This window comes from Ammospiza nelsoni, chromosome 4 (genome assembly GCF_027579445.1).
Source record: "Ammospiza nelsoni isolate bAmmNel1 chromosome 4, bAmmNel1.pri, whole genome shotgun sequence".
Lineage (NCBI taxonomy): Eukaryota > Metazoa > Chordata > Aves > Passeriformes > Passerellidae > Ammospiza > Ammospiza nelsoni.
In genome coordinates, this window is record NC_080636.1 from 19,703,840 (window position 1) to 19,715,895 (window position 12,056).

General features: G+C 45.5%; 1 protein-coding gene across 1 annotated transcript; it reads right to left on the reverse strand.

Moving 5' to 3' along the window:
• Positions 1-8,220: 8,220 nt before the first annotated feature.
• LOC132072139 (coiled-coil domain-containing protein 42-like) lies at positions 8,221-12,056 on the reverse strand. Its single transcript, XM_059470174.1, has 7 exons — positions 11,980-12,056; positions 11,533-11,638; positions 11,304-11,408; positions 10,607-10,804; positions 9,642-9,863; positions 8,790-8,948; positions 8,221-8,343 (listed from the first exon to the last, which is right to left on the reverse strand). Exons 1-7 carry the CDS (start codon positions 12,054-12,056, stop codon positions 8,221-8,223), a joined length of 990 nt encoding a protein of 329 aa, XP_059326157.1.

Below are 12,056 nucleotides of genomic sequence, written 5' to 3' on the forward strand. Positions count from 1 at the left end.
AGAGATGTCCCAGGTGTTTCTCTCTTCCACACGCCTAATGTCCGGTGCTAGACCAATCTTATGACTCTATGTTCATTATATTTTATGGACATCTCCTACTAAAGTCATGATTTAAAGCCTAAGGATTGACATCACTCCTCTGTCCCTTCAGCAGGCTCAATAGAGGTTTCAAGTTTATAAGGGCAATGCCCTAGCATCAAGTAAATACTAAAATCTACTTTGTGCTGGGCAAGAATAGCTTGGTGCCACATGGATGTGACAGTCACTCCCCTATCATGGCAAGGTGATCTCCTTAGCACTTTAATGCACCTAAATGTGGCACCATTCCTTCTACAAACAGCTCCAGGGGCTGACTGGAAAAGCATCTGCTTCCTGCTGCCCCATCTCCATGCTGTGGCCAGGCTGGGGGCACAAAGTGCCAGCTGGGGTGAGTGGCTGAAACAGAACCTGGAAACCAGGAAACCTGGGACTCTCTGGGACAGATCCCTTGGGAATACTCGTGTCAGGCACTCCTCAGTACTGCTGCCTGCAAGGAATGGCTTTTGATGTGTTTCACAGCACAAACTCGCATCTCTCCATCAGTTGACCACATCCCCTACCTCCCATTCTTTCTTCCAGCTATTTATTTGTCCCAAATAACTTCCATGGCTGGTAGAGTAAAGGTGGGACAGCTGTGGAAAGCAAATCCCCCGTGGCACACTGAGAGGGTGCAGACCTGTTAGCACTGCCGGGAGCTCATTTCCACAGACTGTGCACACTCCCTGCCCAGAGTCTGCCAATTTATGAATTAACACCTGTGTTCTGCAGAAAACATTGGTGTTGCAGCTGGGATTGGAACCCAGGCAAGGCCCTGCTGCCCCACACAGCCCAGCTTCCCTAGCAGCGGACACTTGCTGAAGCAGAGAGGTGGATTACCCTGTCTAAGAATGAAATTGCAGCTCACCTCTTTCCAGGGCTGGTTTGCATGGAAAAGTCTTCCTTTCCCCTGAATTTGCCTTGGTTTGCCTGCTTTAATGGGAAAAGTGCTTTTTTGTTTTAATGGGTCATGAAAACAGTTCATGTCCTCTAAAGTATTAGGGCAGTTGTAACCTCAAACAATGATATTTTAGTTTTCCATTAAACACCTTTATGTGCTGTTTTTAGGAATGGACAGTACAACCTATATAAAAACTTAAACTACACAAACATCAACTTTCAGAGTGGAAAGAGGACAAGTTTCTAAGCACATCACAAGCCAGAAAAAACACTCTCAAATTAAATGGAAAGACACTGGATTGTGCAAGCCCTTGGGAATATCCTGGATATCCAGTTACCATAAGGTAAATATGAATTGGAACCAAGATCAGGTTTACCTAATCTATAAAGATTAATCAAATGAACTCCTGAAATAATTCTGGGCTTTGAACATGGGATAATTGGAACCAAAGCAAGCATTTTGTTCCTCAAAGCTCATTTCCTTCAGCCAACAGATTTTCTAAGCCCAGGAGCAGAGTTGTGCCTGTAGTGTCAGTGGCTTTGCTAACAGCATTTGGGTTAAGAATCCATTTCTTGAGAAAAGAGCAAAAAATTTTGAGCTGATAAAAAATTTCTGCTTATGAAAAAAGTATCTCTGGCAACAGCAAAAGAAGCTCTGAAGATCAAAATAGTGGTTCAGGAGCCTGATCTGTCCTGAAGCAACTCTTTGAATAGTCTGAGGATTCTAAGATTTGCAAAGCTGAACTAATTGAGGTTTGTGACAGCACAGAGAGGCCAATCAGTGTCACTCCAGTGGGCACACGAGGGTTACCTGAGGTGTTGAAATGCCTGAAACTGCCACTGGCAGAGGACAGAATACAGTTTACAACCCTGCATTTTCATCCATTAAATAGAGCAGTCATGCCACTACCCTGGCTCTCTCTGGTATGAGAGTTAGACTGTGATATTTGCTAGTGGACCTGACTTCAAGAGGGAAAATACATCCCAAGTTTCCAGTTGTAACTATTTGCAATCTGAGATCCAAGCAGGAGCCCCTCAGCAAAGCATCTTCCTACAAACCAAGCAAGAATGCTCCCACCAAGTATGTTTAACCAGTGTGAAGGGACTCTATAAAAGGAAAACTAGAAATTTAACCAAGACAAACAAAATGAATGGCAGATAGAAAATAAAAGCAAATATGAAGGTCTAATTTTATGTATCACTGGAAAATTCCACCAGCTCAAGTGTCAAGATCTGTGTATAAATTCAGTGTAAGCAACAAGAGGCTGATTTTCAAGGCTGCTCTTGCTGTTTTTACCATTGCCATTTGAGCATCTTTATTTGGTTTAAAACTATGACACTAAGAATACAATAAGCCCATGAAATTAATTTTGACTGGATTTGATAGATTAGAAAATATACCTCGTGCAGACATAAATCTGTTTATTACAGCAGAATGACATTAATTTTATTTTAATGCACAGACACACACACCAGTGCCTTGCTGAGCCCCAGAGCAGGAGGTGAGTTAATGCCAGTTCTGATGCACCCAGGGACACAGGCTATTATACAACTTTTTACACCATGTGACCCAAATTCACCAGCCACAGAATAGGTCATAGAAATTATTTGGTTTGGAAGGGGCCTTTAAAGATCATCTCCAACCCCAGCAAGCAAATTCAGTTCTGCGTCTCTTCTTCCATACTGACTGGTAGTTACAAAGGAAACTATTGGGTTCTGCTGCCAGAATTGAGCTTTACCAGTGCCACAGGGCTGCCAGCCCTCTCTGAGGCACCACAGAGCAGGTCCTGTCTGAGATGCATCCAAAGGAGGAGGAGGCACAAGGAAATTGGGTGAGAAATTCCCGGTGTTAGTCTTTCTAATATAAATTATATCAACTTGAAAAATCCTGAGCAATTGATGCAATTCTCAAATCAGAGTTTTGGCATATGGAGCTTGCTAACTTTGCAAAATAATAAGATAAAACCTTCAAAAACTCACAAAATAAACAAAATAATAAGATAAAATCTTCAAAAACTCACAAGGCCAAAAAGAACAGCAATAGCTCATGCTATGGCTATATGAAGTGGCTCACACTTCAGTGTGTAAAATCAGCTGTGTCTGCTCTATCAACATTCATTGAAGGAATCACAGGAAGTAAATAATGGGAGAAAAGTTTCCTATCTCTCATTAAATGCAAAGATTATTTAATAATATTTGTCTTAAACAAGTTTACACACATTTGTGTGGGTCTTTTTCCCAGTTTGAAAACTGCCCAGAAAATTTCATCCCAAAAGCTGAAAATTGTAACAAATTGCTACCCAAGTTAGAATGAAAACCATTATACAACTTCATCTTTGTTATATTAATTTACAGCTCCTATTCCCTTAGGCCTAGCAGAATGCCAGAGTCTGGTCTCTTATCAGTCTTTCCCCAGGACAAGAGGTTCCTGTGGTCCCTCATGTTTAGATATAAAACAAAAGTGATGTGAATTTTGGTTCAATTTTGAAATCCTGTGTGTTCAACTCCTCTTCCTGTAGCATGGTTAAGAAAAGCAAGAGCCACCAGACTGACATTGCATAAAAGTTGTCTTTGCCTGAATTCATGAGCCTTGAACAGATGTGTAGGCACATCGAGGCATGGTATGAGGAGCTGCGCACAGAGAGAAAAACTGCGCCATCAGGAACATACAACGTGCTATGGATCAGCTGTATACTTTATATTAACATTTTAACAGATAGGTCTTGTGACATGAACTGCAATGAGGGAGAATGGGAGCTGGTTAAATCTACCCAAGGTACCACGTTCATGGAGAAAAGCAAATTCTCACAAGCTTTATCAAAAGCTTTATCACAACCCTACTGGTGCACTCCCAAAGACATCCACATCACCCTTCCCTGAGGGAATTTCTCCATGCACATCTTCTGAGCTTCTCTCTCCTTGTCCACCAGAGGCCTCCTGTCCCACCCTTCACTGGCAGCAGCAGGAGCACTTCATACCTCTGAGATTGCTCCAGGTGGAGAGTGCAACAAAGATGTACAGCCCCAGGGCTCTAAGATTTGCCCCAGGTGGAGAGTGAAACAGGGATGCACAGCCCCAGGGCTCTAAGATTGCTCCAGGTGGAGAGTGAAACAGGGATGCACAGCCCCAGCCCCACCCTCAGCCCTTTGCCCATCACCTACACCTGGCAAAGGTAAAAATGCTCTGGGTTCACCATCTTTAAGGCAATTCTCCCCAGAAGCTCCCACCAGGTGTTTCTAATCTCCTCCTTTCCCCACCATGCACTTTATGTGCACACATTTGAATTAATGAAAAATGAATCAAAGCATCTGCATTGAGCAGGGCATGAGTGAGAGGACTGGGAGTGGGGAGAGAAGGGCAGGTGTGGAGCAAGACTGCAGTGCTTCCCCATCCAAGGGGGCAGAGAGTGAGTGGTGACTTGAACATCTGTTATTCAGCATTGTGGCTTCCTCCTGAATCTGCAATTCACTCAGTCTTGTGTGGGAATTCCCACAGGACACATTTTGGAAGGGTTAGTGAACAAGTGTGAGCAGCTGTACATGCTCACTTTGAAAGATTATCCTTTCCTCTCCAGGACTTTACACATATTTAGATTTAACTCTATCTCATCATCAACTTTCTGCTATACAGGCATCCCTCTCTGGCTTTAAAATAACCATTGGCTGTTACATAAACACTGGGTTGATTTTTTGCAAGCAATTTAACTTGTTTCCCCCCACTTTCCCCCTACCTTTTAGAGTTACCCCCTATGTGCATCTTCCCAGCAGGTGCCTGGCCCCATGTGTTTGCAAACCCACATTCACAAAATCCAGCCCACATGCACTCAGCATTGCTCCAGCCAACACCTCATGCAGTCTCTATGCTGAGTATTGCTTCCAGCTGCTCCCCCTTCCCTTCAGCTGAGGCACAGCCTTTTTTCTGCCCTTCACAAGGAGCTCTTGTTGCAAACTGGCTCATCAACCAAGTACTCTTGCTGCTGGTTGCCCCTGAGTAGCTATGTTGCCAAACTGACCGGCAGCTATTGCTCATCCAAAGCATGTCTCTCAGATAGCCATCAGAGACCTCCAAATGAAGTTTCTCCACCCAGTACTCAATGCCAGATGAAGGGTTGGGTGTTTTATCTTCCCATTTTTCAAGGACCTACTCAGGACCACAAGTGACCTTCAGCTGTGATAGTGCCACAATAATGGCAGCATTTGGAACTGCACACATCTTAAAAGCAAGGAAAGAAGACTTAAAATTGACTTGATTTTTTCACACTGCTGTAATCACACACATATCTCAACAACAAAATATCAAACCCTAGATGTTTTGAACAGTACAGACTATTTCTGTTGGAAGGGACCTTCAACAACTATCTAGTTCAAGTTCAATTCAGAGCAGATATCTGATTGGGTGCTTCCTTTTTTTCCTTTAAAGCCACTTGAACAAAAATTACAGCACTGTGCTCTCTACTACACTCTGATCTTTCAAATACTTCACAGCCAAGCCCAAGAACACTGCAATTCCCATCACCATGTGCTGTGCCCACAGTGGACTGAATTTCATACAATCATAGAATAGTTTGAGTTGGAAGGGACCTTAAAGATCATCTAATTCCAATCCCCAGATATGGGCAGGGACACCTTCCACAAGACCAGGTTGCTCAAGGTTCCATCCAGCCTGGCCTTGGACACTTTCAGGGATGGAAAATTCTCAAGTTTTAAACCAAATTCTAAGCAGGAGTCATCCTGTCTCCCTCACACACATCTATCATTCCATTTATTTTTACTATTTTTTCTTCTGCAAAATATACAATAAGGCAAAAAAGTTATAGAAAGAGGATTTTCTAAAGAGACCAATGCTGTGTCATTTCCTAGATTGCATTCTTTTCTTTCTCTGTCCTATTTCAGAGAAAGCCACTTTCTTATCCCTGCTGCTGCCAACCTCCTACTTACAAGAGAATGAATCCAAAATAAACTCATTAATTCCAGTGAAGATACATTGGAATTATTTCAATATAACTCCAAGAATATTTTTTTCCTGATACTCCTTAACCACTGCACGGATTCCTGTTATGCACTCAGATTTCAGTTCCAGTCTGTGTCCAGCACTCTTAGTAGCCCAATTAATATAAAAAAAACCTTAGTTATACTAGAAATTAAAGAAGAAACAAAGGCCTTTTCTCAGTTAACAGTTGGTCTTCACCTGAAAGAAAGAAAGTGTAAGGCTTTTCTTTCCTTCAATTTTTTAATTTAAAAAGAGGCATTCATTAATTCATTAAAAGCCTCCCCCAAAAAAAAACAAAAAAAAAAAAAAAAAAGAAATCCCTAACCACCAAATTAAAACAAAGAAATAAGATTCTCTATAACAGCCTTAGATTTCAGCTTTATTTCCTAGCTCATGGCAGTGTGATGTGGGGAGATGCAGGCAACCGGACCAGACTCATGTGAGGATAGGAGGATAGTGAAAGAAACATTATTTTTGGAGGGGTAAGTTCTACATTTCTGTAACCTCATTTTAAAAGCATAACTATAAAATGGAAATATTTCCATAATAATCATATTCCCAACTAGGAGGATGTTAATTAAAGGCTTTAATTTCTTGGCTTTAACCTTTACCATGAAAATACATTTTTAAAAAATCAAAGGTAATAATCCACATGATCATTCAATCTAATATATTCAATTTACACCACTCTGAAATTTCCTGTAAGAATATTCAAACATGTTATTAATTCCAGTGTTGGCACAGGGCTCTGAAGTCCCCAGTTAGTTCTCTTCTGTAAAAGATTAGGTGCTGAAATTTGTCCCACTTTTTATTTATGAGCACAATGCACTGCAAAGCACACAGGATAGCAGCAACAGCTGCATTTCAGCCACATGTGATCCCTATGGAAATTGGTATTGCTCAGAAGGACATGTACCAACACACAAAGAGGATTTTTTCTTCCTAATTACCCACCCGCATGCGGGAAGGCAGGGTGTGTATATCAGTACATCTCTGAAGGTTGGAGGAGAGGTAATACCCAGGATTAAAACTGTTACAGACACGTTATTTCTTGCCATACAATGTGGAAATATCAAAGTTCACACCCTGTTTTTTTGGAAGATCAAACCGAGTGGATGGCAGAACCTGCCTGGCTGAAAAGAGCCAGTTTGGGATTCATGCTCACTCACATGCTCACTACGCTGAAGAACTTGAACTGCTTTTTGAACACCAATTTTTAATTCTTCCAAATTATCTTTAGGCTATCACCTTACAAAACCAGCAATTGCAAGGACACTGCACCACAGTGAGGATGAGGAAAGTGGAAACATCCCTCTGAACAAGTCACCACATTGAGGATGAGGAAGATGGAAACATCTCTCTGAATGAGTGGTGGGTGTTTTGGGACATGCCCTCAAAGCTCATTCCTATGCTCCATTTCCAGCCCTGCTCCTCCCAAATCCCACCCAAAGCCTGGGGACAGCTGAGCATCACACAGCATTTCTGCATTGCACATTTCCCGTCTCAGAAGTTTTATGTCCTCTTCTTCCCCCAGCTCAGGACAGAAGAGCAGGGAGCAAGAGCATGTGATCACTGGCCTCTTGCCTCAAAATCTGTAAGCTCATGTCACTGAGGCCTTGGTGCATAAAAAGGTTGTCCCCAAAAGAATGTGGAGCCTGACTGACCACCACAGTGTGTCCCCAGAGCCACTGTTAGTCCTCTTGTTTTGCTTTCATCTTGGTGGCACACATGATGAGCAGCTAAATGCTCAGCTTTGGCTGGTTCATCTGTCACCTATGTCCATTCCCCACACTTTCCCTAAGATCTTGAGGGGGAAGGTGAGCTTTAGTCCATAACACAAGGCTGTGCAGAGAAATCCACATCCATGGACGTGCTGGGTGTGGTGGTGGGAACTCTCTGCAGCTCTCCTGAAAGTACAGTCTCCCCACCTCGTTGTGACATGTCTCTCAAATATCTAAGAGCTTAGGTTGAGTGGGATGCCCACATGTGAACATTAGTGCTGATCCCTGTTTGAAACCATACTCCTGTCCCAGCCTGCTCTCACAATCTTGCCAGCTTTGCAGGAACACTGTGTCATACAGCCAGAATTCTAAGGAAGGGCCCCCAATGGTGCCTGGGGTGAAGCTGTGTGATCGAGTTGCTCTGATGTGTCCAATCCTCCCAGGAAATGAAGGGACTTCTTTATTATTGTTTTGAGTCTAGGTTATCTGTAGGGTTCTCTTTCCCTCCTCTTTCCCTTCCCACCCCACTGAACCTTCACTGGCTGGACAGGTCATGATGCCAGGTCCCTTTTGTCTTCAGAGCTGTAGCAGCCCTCTGGTGCTTCTGCATCTTGATATAGAGCTGGAAGTCTTTAAGGTCTTGGATAAACTGCTGTATCTAGGGTGGAAAAGAGAGATGGCAGAGCTCAGGGCAGGGATGGGAACAGGAGTCACAGCGGGGGTTGTTGGCTCTTTCAGATGGCAAATGCCAACTATCAAACTGAGCAGCAAAAAAAGGTATTTCCCTTGCTTGATCTGCACCACCAGAATGGACTTTTGTGGGTGAGCTTGAATTCAGGGCAAGGGTGAATAAAACCAATGCTGGCCATCGCTTGGTCTGCATCCTCTGCCTCAGCCTGCCTGGTTCCCACTCCTTCTGCCAGGCAAGGACCCTGCCCTACATCCTCAGAAGAGTCAGGTTTGCCTGGTGTGCCCTGCCCCTGCGCCATGCCTGAGAGAGAGCCCCTCTCTCAGGAAAAGGAAGGTGTTTGTAGGGTCTGGGGCTCTCCCCTCCCTTGGGGCAGTGGAGGCTCCTTACTGCTCCTCCTTCTGGCTTGGCTTTACCATGCTGAGCTGTAAGGAGCTGGTACACTCCAACGCACTCCCCTGTGCTTGCAGCCGCAGGTTGGCGGACTGGAAGAGGTTGTGGATGGCCAGCTTGATAGTCCACAACTTCCTGGTTTTCTTGGAGGTCCTGTCCTGGATGTCAGCCCAGCGAGCCTCCTGGAAGGAGAGGGCACAGGCAGCATGGGGACATGCTCTAGAAAGGTAATGCTTTCAGCACCAGAGACCCTGGCTTGGAGACACTAAGTTCTATACTCCAGACTGGTCTGCCATTTTTCCTTCTCCAACCCCATGGAGGGGGATGAAATTAGGGATCTCTTCCAATCCCAGAGTGTGGCAACGTTCCTCACTCGGCATCACTAAATGTGGTGTTCACAGGAGTCCCAGGACAAGGAGAGAGATGAGTATATTGACTACATGTTTCAGAAGGCTGATTTATTATTTTATGATATATATTATATGAAAAGGATATGTTAAAATTGCACTAAAAGAATTGAGCAAGGATTTTATCAGAATGCTAGAAAGGAATAGAAAAGAATGACAATAAAATCTTGTGACTGCTCGCAGCCTCAGCACAGGTGGCTGTCATTGGTCCTCAAGTAAAAACAATTTCACATGCTGGGTAAAACTCTCCAAATCACATTCCAAAGCAGCAAAATATGGGGAAGCTGAAGCTTCTCAGCTTCTCAGGAGAAAAGATCCTAATGAAAGGATTTGTCATTAAATATGTCCGTGATACCAGAGACTGTTACTGGACTCTGCTGTGACCCCATGGCTGCAGGGTGAGCCATCAGCCAGTCTTGACAGAGCCAGGCTTGGAGATCTCCCCCTGCTCACCCCACAATTCCTTACCCAGAGGGGGATGTCACTTTGAGCCTGATAAACACGTAGTTTGAGCTGCCCCAGCTCATTTTGGTACTGAAGCATCTCAGCTTCTTTCTGTGCTTTGTACTGCTCCAGGAACACCTTGTCTTGCTCAGTCAGCTGCTTGTGCCCCTGTTGTGACTGCAGAAGGTCCTTCCGTGTCCTCACCAGCAACACATACTCTGAAATGACTTCTGAGATGTCCTCAAACTGCAGCACAGGGTTCCTGGTGTTAGTGACGCTCTCAGCTTGCAGCTCTCATGTCATTTGGCACCCTGCCTTTACCTGGGCCAATGCCTCTCCCTCCTGAAAGATCTCCCACCTTCCCCAGCCCTAACTGTTCTGGGATTCTGTCCTTCCCAGTTGGTTTGTTGGGCATTGCTGCATTCCAGGTGTGGTGGGCTCCCACTGTGCCACACCACAGCTGTCACTGCCACAGCAAGGGGATGTGCTGCACCTTTTCCCAGGTGAGCAGTGCTCTGATAAAGCACAAAGAGCAACTGCAGTGTCCAGAGCCACATCCCCAGGACTTGGGAGGCCTCAGCTGGGGTGGTTGGCATGTGAGTGATGCCCTGACATCCTCAAGAGAGAGCACAGCTTTTTGGCAACTGCCTGGGGACACTTTCTGGGCAGCTTTTCCTTTCTCCCAAACAATTCATCTGACCTTAAACAGTGACAGAAGGGTGTCCCCATTCCCCTCAGCCTTAAGCTTTCCCCCCTTCTCATGGCTTTTCTTTGCTTTTCTCAATCTTCCACTAGCTGTTCTGACTCTCCTACTGTAACTCTGCTCCCTGTGGCTCACCTTGGTTGCAGGCTGGTTTTTCCATCCCATCTGAGGTCTCTAGTTTGAGCAAGTGTCCAATGTCCTGGACTTACCCTACCGTCTCCAGTTTTGGCATTTATCTAAGTCTCTCCCCAAGGCTGTGATCTGTCTCACTTATGTCCAAACTCACCTGTGAGACCTCCACCACATCCTCCAGATATTTCTTGAAGATGGAGTACTTCTGCACTTTTTTGCAGAGTTTACAGTGTCTTTTTCTGAGGGTTTCCAGTTCCATCTTGGCTCTCAAAAGCTCACCATCGATTTTTAGGTTCTCCTCTCTCTGTTTTCTGTCTGTCTTCAGAGCCTGGATTCGTAACTCTTCACATTTCTGGTGGTTTCCCCCAGCCCCACACATGCACATACAGAGGGAGGGAAAGGAAAGCAGGGTAAGATGGAGCTGGATTACTCACCAGCAGTGGTAGGACACATCTTCAGCGAAGAGAGGCCAACTCTGGACCACCCTGTAAACATTTCCTCTCTCTGTTTCACAGGGCCATCCCTCTTGCATTGACCCTTTGGTCCTGGAGACCAGTACCCAGGATGGCAGACTGACTTTCAGACCTGCTTGGATCTGCACCCTGGAGACATCTGGATGTCAGCAGTGGGGACAAGGCTTACACCCTTCCTGGGGAACATTTGGGGCTGGCAGAAGATCTCACTGGTACAGTACAAGCTCTTTTCCACCCAAGATTTCTCAGGCCTTCCCATATCCGTGGTACAAAACCTTGCGCCCTGACAGTCCTGTTCCTCTCAACAGGAGTGCAGCCCAAAACCCTCTTCCCCAGGGGAAGGGAGGGGTTGTGGTGCAGCTCAAGGATCTGGTGTACCTGCACAACACTTCCAGATCTCTCCACGTGGGCTTTCAGCTGGGCCCTCCTGGCATGCAGGTCCCTCCAGCGGTCAGCAATGACTTTCATCTTCTGCCTGAAGGCCTGACAGCACCACAGTGAGGGTGACATGGCTGCCTGCACCCAAAATCTGCCACCTGCCTCCCAAAAACTCCAAAAAACCACAAACCATCCCAGCCATGCACCAGTACCCACCCATCTTTCTCACCTCTTCTTTCTCTGCCATGACCTTTTCCATCTCTTGGACTTCTTTCTTTTTCCTTAAGAGCTGCATAAGTGAAGACTGGGAGTCCTCCTCTGTCACTCTGAGTTCCCTGCAGGAGGAGTTTTCCTCGAGGTTACACACTGACTCGAGTTCCTTGGCAGGGTGGATTGCTTGGATCCTTGGATTGCTCTGTGTCCCAGGTAGGGTGATGGGGCAGAGCCCCCCAGCACCACCTCAGATCCCATCTGGCAGCACAGCATCCCCTCCCCACCCCAGCAAGCATCCCAAGGCAGAGCAAGGGGGTGTTACAGGGAGGAATAGAACTGGGGAAGGGGGTACAAGAGGAGGCAGAAGTGATAGACATAAGGCATGGGAGTTTCCCATGGTGAGGGACAGAGGCATGGAGAAGGCAGCAGAAGAGGATGCAGGCTGGAGGAAGAACCCCCTCACCTGAGGAAGGATGGGAGTTTCACCTTGCACATCCTGAGGAAAAGGGCTGACATCTCCTTTTTGCTCCAGGTCTCCAT